This window comes from Scyliorhinus canicula, chromosome 14, assembly GCF_902713615.1.
Source record: "Scyliorhinus canicula chromosome 14, sScyCan1.1, whole genome shotgun sequence".
Lineage (NCBI taxonomy): Eukaryota > Metazoa > Chordata > Chondrichthyes > Carcharhiniformes > Scyliorhinidae > Scyliorhinus > Scyliorhinus canicula.
In genome coordinates, this window is record NC_052159.1 from 59,935,168 (window position 1) to 59,952,790 (window position 17,623).

General features: G+C 49.4%; 1 protein-coding gene across 5 annotated transcripts in view; it reads left to right on the top strand.

Moving 5' to 3' along the window:
- Positions 1-369: 369 nt before the first annotated feature.
- Positions 370-17,623, top strand: part of c14h11orf65 (chromosome 14 C11orf65 homolog) — a 102,392-nt gene continuing 85,138 nt past the window's right edge. For 4 of the 5 annotated variants that reach the window (XM_038818463.1, XM_038818460.1, XM_038818464.1 and 1 more), the window contains exons 1-2: positions 370-503; positions 15,366-15,498. In XM_038818463.1, coding sequence (XP_038674391.1) covers positions 15,470-15,498 — 29 coding nt within the window. In that variant the 5' untranslated portion in view covers positions 370-503; positions 15,366-15,469. Of the gene's footprint in view, positions 505-15,365; positions 15,499-17,623 lie in introns of all 5 variants that reach the window. The other variant, XM_038818461.1, reaches the window with a different exon arrangement.

Genomic DNA, 17,623 nt, shown 5'->3' on the forward strand with positions numbered 1-17,623 from the left:
CTGGTGGTCCAGAGCCACACCTGGCTGAGGCGGGACGTGGCGATAGCTCACTGCTGCTCAGCACTGGTGGTCCAGGGACACGCCTGGCTGAGGAGGGACTTGGCCATAGCTCACTGCTGCTCAGCGCTGGTGGTCCAGGGACACGCCTGGCTGAGGAGGGACTTGGCCATGGCTCACTGCTGCTGAGCGCTGATGGTCCAGAGCCACACCTGGCTGAGGCGGGACGTGGCAATGGCTCACTGCCGCTCAGCGCTGGTGGCCCAGGGCCACACCTGGCTGAGGAGGGACACTGAGCCCTGCACACCACGTGACCCCCTGCTGCGAGTGTCCGCGAGGCACGGATGTGACGTAATTTCTGCCGTCGCCATAGCGACAGGACGCTCCAGCGACAGGAGAAGGTTGCCTGGAGCACTCTCTGAACCACCTTGGGATTGCCAGGGGCACTCTTCCCCATGGTCAGAGCTGGCAATGTCTTCAAAGTCCTTCGCGTCTATTTAACACAGGTACCGTATGGATTATACTGTGGCTTGTAGTCCTGAAGGATGTACCATTATTTCTGTTGGATTTTTGACGTTGCAGATGCCGTTTCGCTGGCACTTGCTGCTGATTTGATTTCTGACTCATTTTGCATTTTATGGGTTTAATTTGCGAGTTTTCGTCTGTCGCCGGTGACCATTTAAGTCGCCACGACGACAGTTCTAAATATGGACACCAGCTAAGTCACTGTACCTGGAATCTAAACATGTCTGGTCAGAAATTCTCAGTAGGTCAGGCAGTATCTGTGGAGGAAAAAACATGGCTAATGTGTAACCTCTCATCAGGACATGGTAACTGCAAACTTCTGTCTCTGCCCCCTTTTAGAAGAGTCCGAGTCTTAGGAGACAGGACTTGATGTGTTTACATCTACGATGGTATTGACCAGCTACTCGGACACAATCACGCATATCGACAGACCAAGGAGATCAGCTTTCACCATTTTTTTATTAAGCAGAATTCTGCTTAACATTGGGTAAATTTTCAGCATCGCTGAATGGATCAAATGGACATCAATAAAATATAAATTGAGCAGGCAAATTAGCCACTTTGGTAAATTACCATCCATATGGTGAAGCTGAAGTGAGCATATATTCTCTTTGAGCCAGGCCTTTACATCAACAAATTGTATCAGCTGTATATTTGTGATCACATTACTGTCTATGAGTCAGAAGGTTATAGGATTACGTCCCACTCTAGCGACTTGACCACAATCTAGGTTAACAGGCAGTATTGAGAGAGTGTTGCACTGTCCAAGAAGGACGGGTTACACCTGAACCGGAGGGGCACCAATATCCTAGCTGGGAGGTTTGCTAGTATGGTTCGGGTGGGTTTAAACTAATTGGCAGGGGGGTGGGAATCAGAACAGTAAGCCAGCAAGTGTAGAGACTGAGGATGAGCATGGTACCAGGCTCAGGCTGGCTAAGGGGAAGGGCGGGCTGGGGGAGGTCGAACTCAGTAGACCTAGAGGCCTGCAGTGTATCTGCCTCAATGCACAGACTATAATAGGTAAGACAGATGAACTTCAAGCCTTGATTCACACACAAAATCTGGATGTGATTGCTGTAACAAAGACTTGGTTAAAAAAGGGACAGGACTGGCAGGTAAATATTCCAGGATATAGGTGTTTTAGATGAGATAGGGAGGAAGGTAAAAGAGATGGGGGAGTTGCAGTACTGGTTAGAGAACATATTATAGGTGTACAGAGTGAGGACATTATAGAAGAATCAAGTAACGAGGCACTGTGGGTAGAACTCAGAAACAGGAAGGGGGCAGTCACTATGACGGGAAGTTGAAGAACAGATATGTAAGCAGATTCTGGATAGATGTAGAAATAATAGGGTTGTTATAGCGGGAGACTTTAATTTTCCTCATATTGACTGGAAATCCCTTAGGGCAAGGGGTCTGGTTAAGTGTGTCCAAGAAGGTTTTTTGGAACAATATGTGGATAGTCCGACTAGAGAGAGGGCTATATTGGACCTAGTACTTGGGAACAAGCCTGGCCAGGTCATCAAAGTTGCAGTAGGAGAACATGTGGCGAACAGTGATGACAATTACGTAGGCTTTCAGATACTCCTGGAAAAGGACAAGTGTTGTCATTGGGGTTAAGGTGCTAAATTAGGGGAGGCTAACTACAACCAGATTAGGCAGGATTTCAAGGTTGTTGTTTGGGAGAGGCCGTTTGAGGGTAAATCCACATTTGGTATGTGGGAGTCTTTTAAGGAGTAGTGATGGGAGTGCAGGACAGGCATGTGCTGGTAAAGGGAAAGGACAGGAAAGGCAAGATTCGGGAACCATGGATGACCAGAGAAATTGCAAATCTTCTCAAAAAGAAAAAAGATGCATAAGTGAGGTAGAGGCAAGTAAAAACAGATTAAACACTCGAGGAATACAAAGAAAGTATATAAAAAGAGCTCAAGCAGGGTGTTCGGAGGGCAAAAAGAGGTCACAAAATGCCTTTGGCAGACAGGATTAAGGAGAATCCCAAGGCATTTTATAGGTATATTAGGAACAAGAGGGTAGCTAGAGAAAGAGTTGGCCCACTCAATGACAAAGGAGGGAAATTATATGTAGAACCAGAGGAAGAAGGTGAAGTCCTTAATGAGTATTTTGCATCAGTATTCACAAAGGAGAGGGACACATTGATTAGTGATGTCTCAGAGGGATGTGTGAACACTTTAGAACAGATCATTATTACAAGGGAGGAACTGTACACAGTTATAAACAACTATAGAACGGAACACCCGGAGGCCTTGTTCATTGTGGCCGGGGACTTCAACAAGGCCAACCTGAAACGTGTACTGCCAAAGTTCAACCAGCACATGGCGACAACACTCTTGACCATTGCTACTTAAAAATCAAGGGTGCCTACCGTTCCATCCCCCGACCGCACTTTGCAAAATCAGACCGTAAGACGGTGCTACTTCTCCCGGCATACAAGCAGAAACTCAAGCGGGAGAATCCAGCGAAGAAGGTTGTGCAGTGCTGGTCCGAGGAAACAGAAGAGCTCCTACGTGACTGCTCAGAGACAGTGGACTGGTCCAATTTTAAGAACTCAGCGACCAACTTAAATGAGTGTGCCACCACCGTCACAGATTTCATCAGCAAATGTGTGGACGACTGCGTGCCAAAGAAAGCAGTACGTACGTTCCCCAACCGGAAACCAGGCCTCAAGCACAAGATTGACTCCCTACTGAAGGACAGGCCTGAGGCGTTCAAGTCAGGCGACCTTGACCTATACACGAAATCCAGGTACGACCTCCGAATCCAAGATGCCAAGAGAGAACATCAGACCAAGCTAGAGTCACAGACTACCGTTACAGACTCTCGGCGGTTGTAGCAAGGCCTAAACGACATAACGGGCTACAAAGCGAAGTCGAGCAGTATCGCCAGCAGCAGCGCAACCCTCCCCGATGAACTCAATGCATTCTATGCTCGGTTTGGAAACCAACGATCCGCTGTTGGGTGGCCCAGCAGCCCATAACACACCCATAGAACATAGAACATAGAACAGTACAGCACAGAACAGGCCCTTCGGCCCTTGATGTTGTGCCGAGCCATGATCACCCTACTCAAACCCACGTATCCACCCTATACCCTATACCCGTAACCCAACAACCCCCCCCCCTTAACCTTACTTTTTAGGACACTACGGGCAATTTAGCATGGCCAATCCACCTAACCCGCACATCTTTGGACTATGGGAGGAAACCGGAGCACATGGAGGAAACCCACGCACACACGGGGAGGACGTGCAGATTCCGCACAGACAGTGACCCAGCCGGGAATCGAACCGGGGACCCTGGAGCTGTGAAGGTGCGAGGTCTTGCACTTTGGAAAAAAGAATAGAGGCATGGACTATTTTCTAAACGGTGACAAAATTCATAATGCTAAAGTGCAAAGGGACTTGGGAGTCCTAGTCCAGGATTTTCTAAAGGTAAACTTGCAGGTTGAGTCCGTAATTAAGAAAGCAAATGTAATGTTGTCATTTATCTCAAGAGGCTTGGAATATAAAAGCAGGGATGTACTTTTGAGGCTTTATAAAGCACTAGTTAGGCCCCATTTAGAATACTGTGAGCAATTTTGGGCCCCACACCTCAGGAAGGACATACTGGCACTGGAGCGGGTCCAGCGGAGATTCACACGGATGATCCCAGGAATGGTAGGCCTAACATACGATGAACGTCTGAGGATCGTGGGATTATATTCATTGGAGTTTAGGAGGTTGAGGGGAGATCTAATAGAAACTTACAAGATAATGAATGGCTTGGATAGGATGGACATAGGGAAGTTGTTTCCATTAGCAGGGGAGACTAGGACGCGGGGGCACAGCCTTAGAATAAAAGGGAGTCACTTTAGAACAGAGATGAGGAGAAATTTCTTCAGCCAGAGAGTGGTAGGTCTGTGGAATTCATTGCCACAGAGGGCGGTGGAGGCCGGGACGTTGAGTGTCTTTAAGACAGAAATTGATCAATTCTTGATTTCTCGAGGAATTAAGGGCTATGGGGAGAGAGCGGGTAAATGGAGTTGAAATCAACCATGATTGAATGGTGGAGTGGACTCGATGGGCCGAATGGCCTTACTTCCGCTCCTATGTCTTATGGTCTTATGGTCTTATGCTAACCACCATGCTACCGTGCTACCCATACCCACCATCACAGCTTCTGAAGTCAGATAGCCTTCCTGAAAGTGAACCCTCGGAAAGCGACTGGTCCGGACGGGATCCTTGGTCGTGCATTCAGAGCCTGTGCGGACCGGCTGGCAGGTGGGTTCATGGACATCTTTAACCTGTCCCTACTCCGCTCTGAGATCCCCACCTACTTCAAGAAGACCACCATCATGAAGAAGAACCAGGCAATGTGCCTCAATAACTACCGTCTGGTGGCCCTGACTTCAGTCGTAATGAAGTGGGTGGCGTGAGTGTAATCCTCGAGTTCTGGTATTGGGACTTGGTGAGGCCACGGTGCCGATGAACAAGAGGGTGGCTTTTTCTGCGGTTAACATTTTAGCCGACTCAGGAGGGAGGTACTGAATTGTTAGGTGTTATACCGTCCATTCACTGTGAGACCGTGAGAACGAGTGAACATTAGGCTTTATTATCCGTGAACTCGCCTGCCAGTGTCGGCTGTACAAATGAGTGCCACCCACAGGTGGCCAGTCTATATATTGCCCCGGTGAGGGCGGAGCCAGAGGCAGAGCCCACCGGGGTTCCAGTACAGTACCTGGAAGTAGACCATATCATCATTTCCAGGTCATAGCTCGCAGCACTATACAGACAGCTCATACATTAGGTGAATACATTCACCACAGGAGGGTACTAGCGGGCACGCCGGTGGTTTTGGTCAAACGAGGCGGCTTTGCCTTCCAAGCCCTGGGAAGTATTGAAGGTGATTATTAGTGGAGAGATCATTTCTTATGAGGCATGTAGGAATAAAGCAGGGAAGGTGGAGAGGCAGAGGCTGGTGGATTCCATTCTTGAGATGGACCATCAATACTCGATTGGCGGAACACTGGAACTTTTGACAGAGATAAAGAAATTGCAGGTCAATTTCGATTTGTTGTCAACGCGGAAGGTGAGCCAGCTGTATTGCCCGAGCTGGACGTTTGAGTAAGGGGAGAAGACCAGCTGTCTGTTAGCTCACCAGGTGAGGTGGTAAGCTGCCTCCTGGGAGATAGTTCAGGTTAGGGACTCGGGTGGCAGGTGGGTTTCTGCCACAGAGAAGGTTCCTGAGGTGTTTGAGGCCTTTTATCGTGGACTATATAAATCTGAGCCTCCAGCAGAGCATTCGATAATGTTACAATTTTTGGAGGTGGAGAGAGGCAGGAGCTGGAGGCACCTATTGGACAGGAGGAGATCATGAATTGTATTTGTTAGGGCAGCACGGTGGCCTAGTGGTTAGCACAGCTGCCTCACGGCGCTGAGGTCCCAGGTTCGATCCCGGCTCTGGGTCACTGTCCGTGTGGAGTTTTCACATTCTCCCCGTGTCTGCGTGGGTTTCGCCCCCACAACCCAAAAATGTGCAGAGTAGGTGGATTGGCTGCACTAAATTGCCCCTTAATTGGAAAAAACAATTGGGTAATCTAAATTTTTTTTTTTTTAAATGAATTGTATTTGTTTAATGCAGACGGGCAAAGCACCGGGTCCAGGTCAATTCCCTATTGCATTATATAAACAGTTTCTGGTCTGTTGGTTCCACTTCTGTGCAATATGTTCAAAGATTTTCTGTCCCCGGGGTTGGGGGGGGGGGGGGGGGGGTGCTGTTGCCGGCGATGCTGGCACAGGTGTGGTTTCCTTGATTCTGAAAATGGACAAGGACCCCCCCACAGAGTGTGGGTCGTACTGTGGAAGGCTGTGACTAGCGGAGTTCCCCAGAGATCAGTTCTCGGGCCTTTGCTGTTTGTGTTGTATATAAATGATTTGGAAGAAAATGTAGCTGGTCTGATTAGTAAGTTCGCAGGCGACACAAAACTTGGTGGAGCTGCGGATTGTGAAGAGGATTGTCAGAGAATAGAGCAGGATATAAACTGATGTAGTCTTGGGCGGAGAAATGGCAGATGGAGTTTAATCCAGACAAGTGTGAGGTAATGCACTTTGGAAGGTCCAATGCATGTAGGAATTACATAATAAATGGAACTCTTGTGCGTATTGACAGGCAGAGAGATCTGGCCGTGCATGTCCACCGATCACTGAAAGTGGCAACGCATGTGGATATGTTGGTCAAGAAGGCATATGGCATGCTCCTTCATCGGTCGGGGCATTGAATATAAAAATTGGCAAGTCATGTTGCAGGTGTACAGGACCTTAGTTAGGCCTCATTTGGAATATTGTGTACAATTTTGCTCACCACACTACCAGAAGGATGTGGATGCTTTGGAGAGGGTACAGAAGCGGTTTACTAGGATGTTGCCTGGTATGGAGGGCGTTAGCTTTGGCAGGAAGAGTGCAGACGGTGAAGATGAGGGCATTAGCTAAGTTAGATAAACTCAGTCTGTTCCCACTGGAACGACAGAGGTTGAGAGTCGACCTGATAGTGGTCTATAAGATTATGAGTGGCATGGACAGAGTGGACAGTCAGATGCTCTTTCCTAGGGTAGAATAGTCAAGTACTAGGTTTAAAGTGCATGGGGGAAAGTTTAGAACAGATGTGCAATGCAAGTTTTTTACACAGAGGGTGGTAAATATATGGAACGTGCTGCCTGGGGAGGTGGTAGGAGCAGGTACAACAGCGGCATTTAAGTGGCATCTAGACAAATATATGAATAGGGTGGGAATGGAAGGATACGGACTCCGTAAGTGTATACGGTTTTAGTTTAGGCAGGTGCCATGATCGACGCAAGCTTGGAGGGACGAAGGACCTGTTCCTATGCTGTATTGTTCTTTGTACCAACCTATTTCTCTGCTAATTGTTGACATTAAGTTGTTGGCTACGGTGTTAGTGACTCGTTTGGAGCCCTGTCTGCCAGGGGTGATTTTGGAGGAGCAGACTGGATTTCTTAAGGGCTATCAGTTATTGGCCAACATTAGGAGATTGTTGAATGTGGTGTTGTCATCCTCGTCTGTGACCAAGCCAGAGGTGATTATTTCGATGGACCCAGAAAAAGCGTTTGAGGGTTGAGTGGGGACACCTCTTTGAGATTTTGCGACAGTTTGGCTTTGGGCCAAAATTTATATCTTGGATTTGGCATTTGTATAGGGCCCCACTGTGCATATCTGTACTAATGCCCTGAGCTCGGGGTACTTTCAACCAAACTTGGGTACACAACAGGGGTGCCCATTATCTTCATTGTTGTTTGCCTCAGCAATTGTGCTGCTAACCATTGCGCTGAGGTTTTCTACCAGTTGGAGGGAGATAGAGCGTGAAGGGAGGGAATATAAGTTGTCTTTATATGCGGATGATTTTCTGTTATGCGTCACGGACCCACTCTCTAATGTGGGGGTGCCCAGGGTGTTTGACTCCTTTTACCAAAGAGAATGGGAGTGGAGCTAAACCTGGGCAAGAGTGAACTTTTTACGGTGCCACGCCTCCCCCCCCCCCCCCCCCCCCCCCCCCCCCCAAAGGAAGGAAAGGAATCTAGGGAGGCTGCCATTTCATCCAGCCAGGACTAGTTTCCAGTTTCTGGGAATTCAAGTGGCCCATGATATGGCCTCGCTCCATAACTTAACTTGGTCAGGCTGGTGGATGAGGTGAAGGCTGATTTGAAGAGATGGGCTGCCCTTCCTCTGACCTTTGCAGGAAGAGTACAGAAGGTGAAGATTAATGTTCTCCCAAGGTTTTTGTTTCTTCTCCAGTGACACCAGTCTTTCTTTCTAAGGCTTTCTTTTGGGATAGTCTATGGCTTTCTTTTGGATAGTTGGTAAGTTAATATCTGCTTTTGTTTGTTTGGGTAACATCTCTCGGGTTCGCATTTTTGCAAAGGAACAGACAGTCTGGACGGTTGCCACAACCTAATCTGCTGTGTTATTACTAGACGGCAAACAATGAGATGGTGTGGATTTGGTTTAAGGATCCTGATTCTCTAGGCAGCACGGTGATGCAGTAGTTGGCACTGCCGCCTACGCCGCTGAGGACCCGGGTTCGATTCCAGCCCCGGGTGACTGTGTGGAGTTTGCACGTTCTCCCCGTGTCTGTATGGGCTTTACCCCCACAACCCAAAGATGTGGGGTGGTATTATCCCCCCCCCAAGCCGGGTGGGAGAATTGCCGAAGCGCCGTGCGAGTCGCGCCACGCCACCCCGACACCCGCACATGATCCCCCCCCCCAAAACCAGCGCAGCGAGAATCCGCCAGGCCGCTCGGAGAATCGGCCCAAATGGCGAGCAGCAATTCTCCGGCCCGGATGGGCTGAGTGGCAGCTCCGACACGACAGGTTCCCGCCGGCGTGTCCACCCCTGGTCGCAGCCGGCGGGAACCGTGCGGAAATGCTGGGGGGGGGGGCGGCCTGTGGCGAGGGGAGAGGGGCTCCTTCACCGGGGGGCCTCCGATGGGGTCTGGCCCGCGATCAGGACGCACCGGCGGGAACTGTGTGGGAATGCTGGGGGGGCGGCCTGTGGCAGGGGGAGAGGGGCTCCTTCACCGGGGAAGCCTCCGATGGGGTCTGGCCCGCGATCGGGGCCCACCAATTGGCGGGTCAGCCTCTTTCTCCCCCCCCCGGCCTACCTCCTTCCGCGGCCGGCCTCAGAACCCCGGCGCCATGTTGGTGAGGGGCTGGCGCGCGTAAGAAGTTACCTGCGCATGCGCAGGAATGAGCTGCCCCAACTGCGTATGCACGGGTTGACGCAGCGCCCATTTGGCGCCGCGTAAGGAGGCTGGAGCGGCATGAACTGCTCCAGCGCCGTGCAGGCCCCACAGGTCGTGCCCGGGCCCTGTCCGCGCCATCGTGAAACGCAACAGCGTTCACTACAGCGCGGACACTTAGTCCCGGGAGTGGAGAATCCCGCCCGTGGAGGTTAGGAGAATTAGCCACCCTAAATTACCCCTTAATTGGAAATAGAATAATTGGGTACTCGAACTTTATTTAAATAAACAAAAAAAAAGGATCCAGATTCTATATGGGGGCGGACGGAGGAGGCGTTGTGCATAGGACCGAGTCTGAGGGCCCTTGTTATCTCTCCACTCTCATTCCCTCTGGTAAAATTTTCGTCAAGCCCAGTGGTAATAGCCTCTTTGAGAATTTGGACTCAATTTAGGCAGCATTTTAAATTAGGCTCTGCATTGCTGTTGCCGCCAATTTGCAGGAACCATAGGTTAGTGCCATCTGGTTTAGATTCAACATTCAGGGCATGGGAGAGGGAGCGGTTTAGTGATGTGTTTCTGATGGGTAGATTTGCCGGTCTAGATGAGATTTTGGAGGAGTTCCAGGCCCCGAGAGGGAATGTATTCAGATACTTTCAGGTGTGCGATTTTGTACCTAAGGATCTTCCTTCGTTTCCCCTGGTACTGGTGCCCTCACTTATGGGTAGGTCCTGTCCTTGGATGAGCAAGGGGAAGGAAGGATCTCAGACATTTATGAGCAGGTGTTGGAGCAGGCATCACTGGAAAAATAAAGAAGAAATGGGAGGATGTGCTGGGTTGGTTCGAGGGGTTGGGGGGGCTGTGAGGGACTTTATAGCACGGTAGCATTGTGGATAGCACAATGGCTTCACAGCTCCAGGGTCCCAGGTTTGATTCCCAGCTTGGGTCACTGTCTGTGCGGAGTCTGCACATCCTCCCCGTGTGTGCGTGGGTTTACTCCGGGTGCTCCGGTTTCCTCCCACAGTCCAAAGATGTGCAGGTTAGGTGGATTGGCCATGATAAATTGCCCTTAGTGTCCAAAATTGCCCTTGGTGTTGGGGGGGGTTACTGGGTTATTGGGATAGGGTGGAGGTGTTGACCTTGGGTAGGGTGCTCTTTCCAAGAGCCGGTGCAGACTCGATGGGTCGAATGGCCTCCTTCTGCACTGTAAATTCTATGATAACTTTACCTTGTGTGCAAGATTACGTCTGGTATCAGTTCAAGGTGGTGCACAGGGTGCACCTGCCCAGGATACATATGAATAGGTTTTTTAAGGTGTGGGGGACAGGTGTGAGTGGTGCTCTAGGAGGCCAGCGAACCCACACGTACATGTTCTGGTCCTGCCCCAAGCTTGTTAATTTTGGGGTCTCCTTTTTTGAACCAATGTCAGGAATTCTGGGTGTTAAGCTGGAGCCGTGCCATTGATGGCCATTTTTAGAGTGCCGGACTCGCCGTGCTGCAAGCAGGGATGAAGGCAGTCTTGGCCTTCACTTCGCTAATAGCCCGGAGGCGGGTCTTGCTTGGGTGAAAGTCTCTGATGGAATTTCTGTACCTTGAGAAGATCAAATATGCAGTGGTCGGTGGATGGGTTTTACTCGAGGTAGCAGCCGTTCATTGTCTTTTTTAGGGAGCTGGTCCCGTAAACAGTTTGGGGGGGGGGGGGGGGGGGGGGGGGTGCGGTAGGTCAGTGTTTTTTTTTTGTTCGTTCATGGGATGTGAGCATTGCTAGCTGGGCCAGCATTTATGCCCATCTCTGAGTGTATTTGAGAGTCAATCACATTTCTGAGGGTCTGGGGTCGCATGTAGGCCAGACCGGGTAAGGACGGCAGATTTCCTTCCGTAAATGACATTAGTGAACCAGATGGGTTATAACTACGATTGACATTGGCTGCATGTCAAAATGTTTTTTTATTGAATTCAAATTCACCCTGCCCTGGAAGGATTTGAACCCAGATCCCAGGATTACTAGTCCAGCAACAATACCACTATGCCACACTAAGAAGGATATAGGTAATGCTCCTAACACCTCACACCAGGTCTGAAGGAAAAGGAGGAAGAAGCAGAGAAAGAAGTGTCGGAGATAATCCCTCGGATTCACCATATTACATCATTGTAACAAATCAATGACCGGTCAACCAATCGCCACGTGCGTCTCCTAAACTCTCAGGGGGAATTAACCAAGGATAAAGACTGGGCCCTACCTTTATACCTAACCCATCTCAACATCACTCTGAATGTGGATCAAGCACCTTGGGAGAAACCTCTGAAGGTACTGTATACCGCAAAGGCTATGGGCCCGGGCAATATGCCGGCAATAGTACTGAAGACTTGTGCTCCAGAACTTCCTCACCCGTAGCCAAGCTGTTTTCTAGTACAGCTGCATCTACCCGGCAATGTGGAAATTTGCCCAGGTGTGTCCTGTACACAAGAAACAGGACAAATCCAACCCAGCCAATTACTGCCTTATCAGCCTATTCTCCATAATCAGCAAAGTAATGGAAGGAATCATCAACAGTGCTATCAAGCGGCACTTACCCAGCAATAACCTGCTCACAGAAGCTCAGTTTGGGTTCCGCCAAACATGGACAAAAGAGCTGAATGCCAGAGATGAGGTGAGAGTGACAGCCCTTGACATCAAGGCAGCGTTTGACCGAGTATGACACCAAGGAGTCCTAGCTAAACTGCAGTCAATGGGAATTACGAGGAAAACTCTCCACTGGTTGGAGTCATATCTGGCACAAAGGAAGATGGTTGTGGTGGTTGGAGACCAATCATCTCAGCTCCAGGACAACACTGCAGGAGTTCCTCAGGATAGTGTCCCAAACCCAATCATCTTCAGCTGCTTCATCAATGACCTGCCTTCCATCATAAGGTCGGAAGTGGGGATGTTTGCGGATGTCTGCGCAATGTTCAGCACCATTCATGAATCCTCAGATAATGAAGCGGTCCATGTCCAAATGCAGCAAGACCTGGAAAATATACAGGGTTGGGCTGACAAGTAGCAAGTTACATTCGCGCCACACAAGTGCCAGGCAATGACCATCTTCTACAAGAGAGGACCTAACCACTACTCCTTGACATTCAATGGCATTACCATTGCTGAAACCCCACAATCAACATCTTGGGTGCTACCATTGATCAGAAACTGAACTGGACTAGCCACATTAATACTGTGGCTACCGGGACAGGTCAACGGCTCGGAATCCTACGGTGCGTAACTCACCTCCTGACCCCACAAAGCCTGTCCACCATCTCCAAAGCACAAGTCAGAGTGTAATGGAATACTCATCACTTGCCTGGATGAGTGCAGCTCCAACAACACTCAAGCTCGACACCATCTAGGACAAAGCAGCAGGTTGATTGCCCCTCCTTCCACAAACATTCCGACCCTCCACCACTGACGTACAGTGGCAGCTGTGTGCACCATCTACAAGATTCGCTGCAGTAACCCACCAAGGTTCCTCAGACAACACTTTACAAACCCAGGACCACTATTATCCAGAAGGACAAGAGCAGCAGACACCTGGGAACTCCACCACCTGGAGGTTCCCCTCCAAGTCACTCACCACCCTGACTTGGAGATATGATATATCATCATTCCTTTACTGTCGCTGGGTCAATATCCTGGAACTCCCTCCATAACAACACAGTGGGTGTACCTACACCTCAAGGACTGCAACGGTTCAAGTAGGCAACTCACCACTACCTTCTGAGGAGCAAGTAGGGATGGGCAATAAATGCTGGCCTAACAAGCTTCGCCCACATCCCGTAAATGAATAATAAAATAAATAGATGCAGTCAAATTACATTACAAGTTGAAGTGGTTATTTAGCAGTCTGGATTTTTTTGCAACTATTTCAAGGTATGAAACATGTGGCACGCTAGTAGAATTAGGTCAGAACCACCAGAGATTGATCTTCAATCCTCCATCTTCAGACGGGCAAGTTGTGGGTGTTCCAAAATTGCTCACTATTTTGAGCCTGACAATTCCTTGCCGTAACAATTCTGTGATTCCACTCAAAGATTGCATTAACTATATCCGTGCTAGATTTGCAATATGTCAGCATGGTACTCAAGTAAGCTCTTGGGTGGGTCAGGGAGGTGATTCGTGCAGGTGTTGATGAACACAGACTGGCAGTGCCCCATAGTATTACTGTTGAAGCAGGAGCTGCACCTGCCTCCTCAGTGAGGTAAATGCAAAGAACTCACCTGACACATTATTTCAGAGGCCCCGGGCTTCTCTAGATCCTGAAAAGTGAACCAGAACTAGTAAAGGGAAGACTAGCTGCTCAAATGGCGATTGGCTGGCTGCTATCGCTACACTGCTAAATTTCTCAACGTCATGCCCATTTTATTTGCCAGAGTGCTCTTAAAAAAGGTAGTAGACTGATTCTGTTCTCATGCTACCACACCTAAAGTATCAGTTTCTTAATGACAAAGTATAAAATGAGAGAACTCACGACACTTGGCCATGTACAAGTCACACAAAAGAATCTTCAAATTTTTTTAAAGAATTAGGGCAGAGTTGGTTTGTGAAAACTCATTTTTCAAGACTGGCAGGAAGTGTTATGCTAAATTGGCCTGAAGGAAGCCAAGAGCACATCATGGAGTGAACCAATAAAGGATAGGAATCGGGATTTCCAAACTGGAAATTTGGTGAGAGTGGGATTTCAATGGTGAGTGGGTGATAAACTGCTGATAAGTGTTACAAAATATGTGCTTTCTATTAAACTGAAATTCAACTATTATTATCCAGCCCTCTACCAGAATAGTGGTTAGGTTACTAAACTTGTAATACAGGACCTGAACTAATGACCCAGAGATACATATAATGGGGAAGTAAAATTTAGCTGATTAAATAAACTTGCAGTAAAAAGGTTAGTATCAGTGATATTGACCATGGCTTGTCATTAAAAACCCATCTGCTTCCCCAGTGGCCTACAGAGAGGGAAATCTGCTAATCACACCTTGTCTGGCCTATATGTTACTTCAAATGCACAGCAATGTGGTTAATTTTTATTTCCCCTATGAAATGGCCCAGCATGCCACTCAGTTGTCAAACTCCTCTGAAAAAGCCTGATAAAATAAAACCAAATAGACCACCCAGCATTGAACAGGACGTGGCAACCCAGTTGATTATGCAACATCCTCCTCACTGACATTTGCCGACCTGTTCCTAAATTGGGAGAGCTGTCTCACGGATTATAGTCCAGCAAGGGGCAGCACGGTAGCATGGTGGTTAGCACAAATGCTTCACAGCTTCAGGGTCCCAGGTTCGATTCCCGGCTGGGTCACTGTCTGTGCGGAGTCTGCACGTCCTCCCCGTGTGTGCGTGGGTTTCCTCCGGGTGCTCCGGTTTCCTCCCACAGTCCAAAGATGTGCGGGCTAGGTGGATTGGCCATGCTAAATTGCCCGTAATGTCCTAAAAAGTAAGGTTAAGGGGGGGGTTGTTGGGTTATGGGTATAGGGTGGATACGTGGGTTTGAGTAGGGTGACCCCCCCCCGGCAATCACCCACTCCCCCCTCCCCGGCACTCACCCTCTCCCCGGCACTCGCCTCTCCCCCTCCCCGGCACTCACCATCTCCCCCCCCCCCCTCATCCCCCCCTCACTTCCCCCCCCATACCCCCACCCCCCACACAGACTGCGGCCACGCCGTCACTTCTCCTGCGGCCACCCCATGCCATGACCTACCTCCGCGCTGTCCGGTGTCAACCATCAGCACTGGTTGACACCGTTATATAGGTGGTTTAATTTACGCCGGGGTGACCCGTGGTCACGTCGTCGGGACTTCAGCCCATCCGAACGGGAGAATTCGGGCAGCCCCGGGGTCCCTAGCATCGCGCTGGTCCCCGCCATTCTCTGAGGTGGGCGGCGCGATTCACGCCTTGCCGACTTTTGGGGGGGTCGGAGAATTCGGAGGACGGCGGGGCGGGATTCACGCGATTCTCGTGCCGGTGGGGTGTCAGAGAATCCCGCCCAAGAGCTCTTGAATAAATGTGCTATATTTAATTTTGAATAATGATAGATGTTTTGCTACTGTTTTATTTTTTGAATTGTAGGTGTTAGACACATCGGTTCTCGAACCGTATTGTGGATTCATCAGACATCCAACACAGTGACATTTTTGCAAATTAATGACGTCTTGCCTGACGGTGAACAAGAAATGACTGAAGAAATAGCACAAACAAACAGGTAAGAGGCAGATTTGGAATTTTAGACACCTTGTTTTTTTTTTTTTTTTATAAATTTAGATTACCCAATTATTTTTTCCAATTAAGGGGCAATTTAGTGTGGCCAATCCACCTACTCTGCACGTTTTTGGGTTGTGAGGGCGAAACCCACGCAGACACGGGGAGAATGTGCAAACTCCACACGGACAGTGACCCAGAGCCGGGATCGAACCTGGGACCTCAGCGCCGTGAGGCGGTTGCGCTAACCACTAGGCCACCGTGCTGCCCTTAGACACCTTGTTAAAATTTTCTTTTATAATGGTTCAGTTACATCTATCAATCTTTTATAATCTAGGAAAAGCTGTCGGTTCCTCCTGGATTTTGACTCTTAAACTTCAAATTTAAAAATGGAGGTGAACATAAACTGAACCAATCACACAAACATGATGAGTGGGCTCATGTCTGGCAGACATTTTTTAATATAGACAAATGTTGTGTCATGCACTTGTGGAGCAACTGAAAGCTTATGTACACCATTGCAGGAAGGAATTCTCAGGGTCACTGATGGGGGATGAGCGTAGGGGTTAGAGATTCAGGACCAATTAAATTTTTGTGGACACAATAAGGGACATAAAAATGTATTGCTGGCATTATTAAATATGAAAGGAGAAATGCTACATATTCTTTGTTGAAGATGAGGGTGCATCTAGAATATTGTGTCCAGTCTTGGTCCTATCATATGAAGGGAGATATAGAGGCCCTGGAATAGGTTCAGAGAAGGACAACCATATTGATGCCTAGGTTAAGGACCCTCGATTATTAGGACAGAGAAAGAGACCTGTCTTATTTTTTACTTTGGAAAAACATGGGCCGGGATTCTCTGAAATCCCGGCCAAGTGTTGACGCCGGCGTAAACACCAAAGTGGTGAACGCCGGCGTCAGCGGGCTTCCTAGCCCAGCAATTCACCGGTGTTCAGTGGGCTAGCACGACGCTGGAGTGCTGCATGCTGCTCCTCCGGCGCCGAAAGGCGGCCCTGCATACCCCCACCAAGACGTTCACTACGGCCGCGGGTCCGACTTCCCGCTAGGTGGTACCAGGTTGGAACCACGCCGGCAGGACTCGGCAGAACTCGGTGGGAGTTCTGGCAGTCGCCTGCGGTGAATCGCCACGGGGACCTATTTCAGCGGCCCCCAACTGGCGCCGCGGGGGCGTGAATGCCGCCGATTCTCCGGCGACCGGAGAATCGGCGGCCTGGCGTCGGAGTGGCGTGGCTGGAATTTCCTGCGCCCCCGGCGATTCTCTGACCCGGCGCGGGCTCAGAGAATCCCGCCCATGGATTTTGCGAAGATATGAATAAGTATGAAATAATTAGATTTATTTTAAGGGTGAAAGGCTGCAGGATGACCTTGGAAGAAAATCTTGAACAGCACTGGCCCTAGAAAACCCAGCTGTGGACTTTAGCATCTTAGCATAGGTGGCAGCAGTTTGTACAGACTGGATGACAGCCAACAGCAAAGGCAGTGGTCGAGCGGCAGGGTGGGAGGATGAATGCTGTCATCCTGAGAAGAAGGCAGACAGATACTCCGTAGAGCTACTGCCCCTGTCCTGGGAAAGCACCTCCGTCACCCGAGTAATCTGTTGGAGGACGGATATCTGGACAGCTGCGATAAGCTGCAAGCTGCATTGCACACAGCAACCCACAACTATATTGGCAGCAGCCTGGGCTTGCATGACAGTAAGTTAATATTTCAGTTGAGCTTCCGTTGAGCTTCCACTGCAGCACTCACATGTTGTTTGTCATGAAGTCCTGATTAGTTAGGTGAAATATAGATAGTGGCCGGAATTGTCCATCCGTTCACACCAGCGGGATTCTCAGGTCCTGCTGCAGTGAATAAAGTTTTGGCAGAGCGCCAAAGTCTCCGTTCTCACTGGCAGTGATGGAGGGGCGACCTCGGATTGGAGAATCCCAGCCAATAGGTACAATTCATATACATAGAGGGCTGTATTCTCTGGTCGCCGACGCCAAGTAACAGTTCCCAACCAAATTGGGGGCAGCGCCGCTTTCGCGATGCTCCGCCTCCTCCAAAGCGGCGTACTCAGAGAGTACGCTGCGCCACGTATCGATGGCCTCGGGACCGAGTTCCTG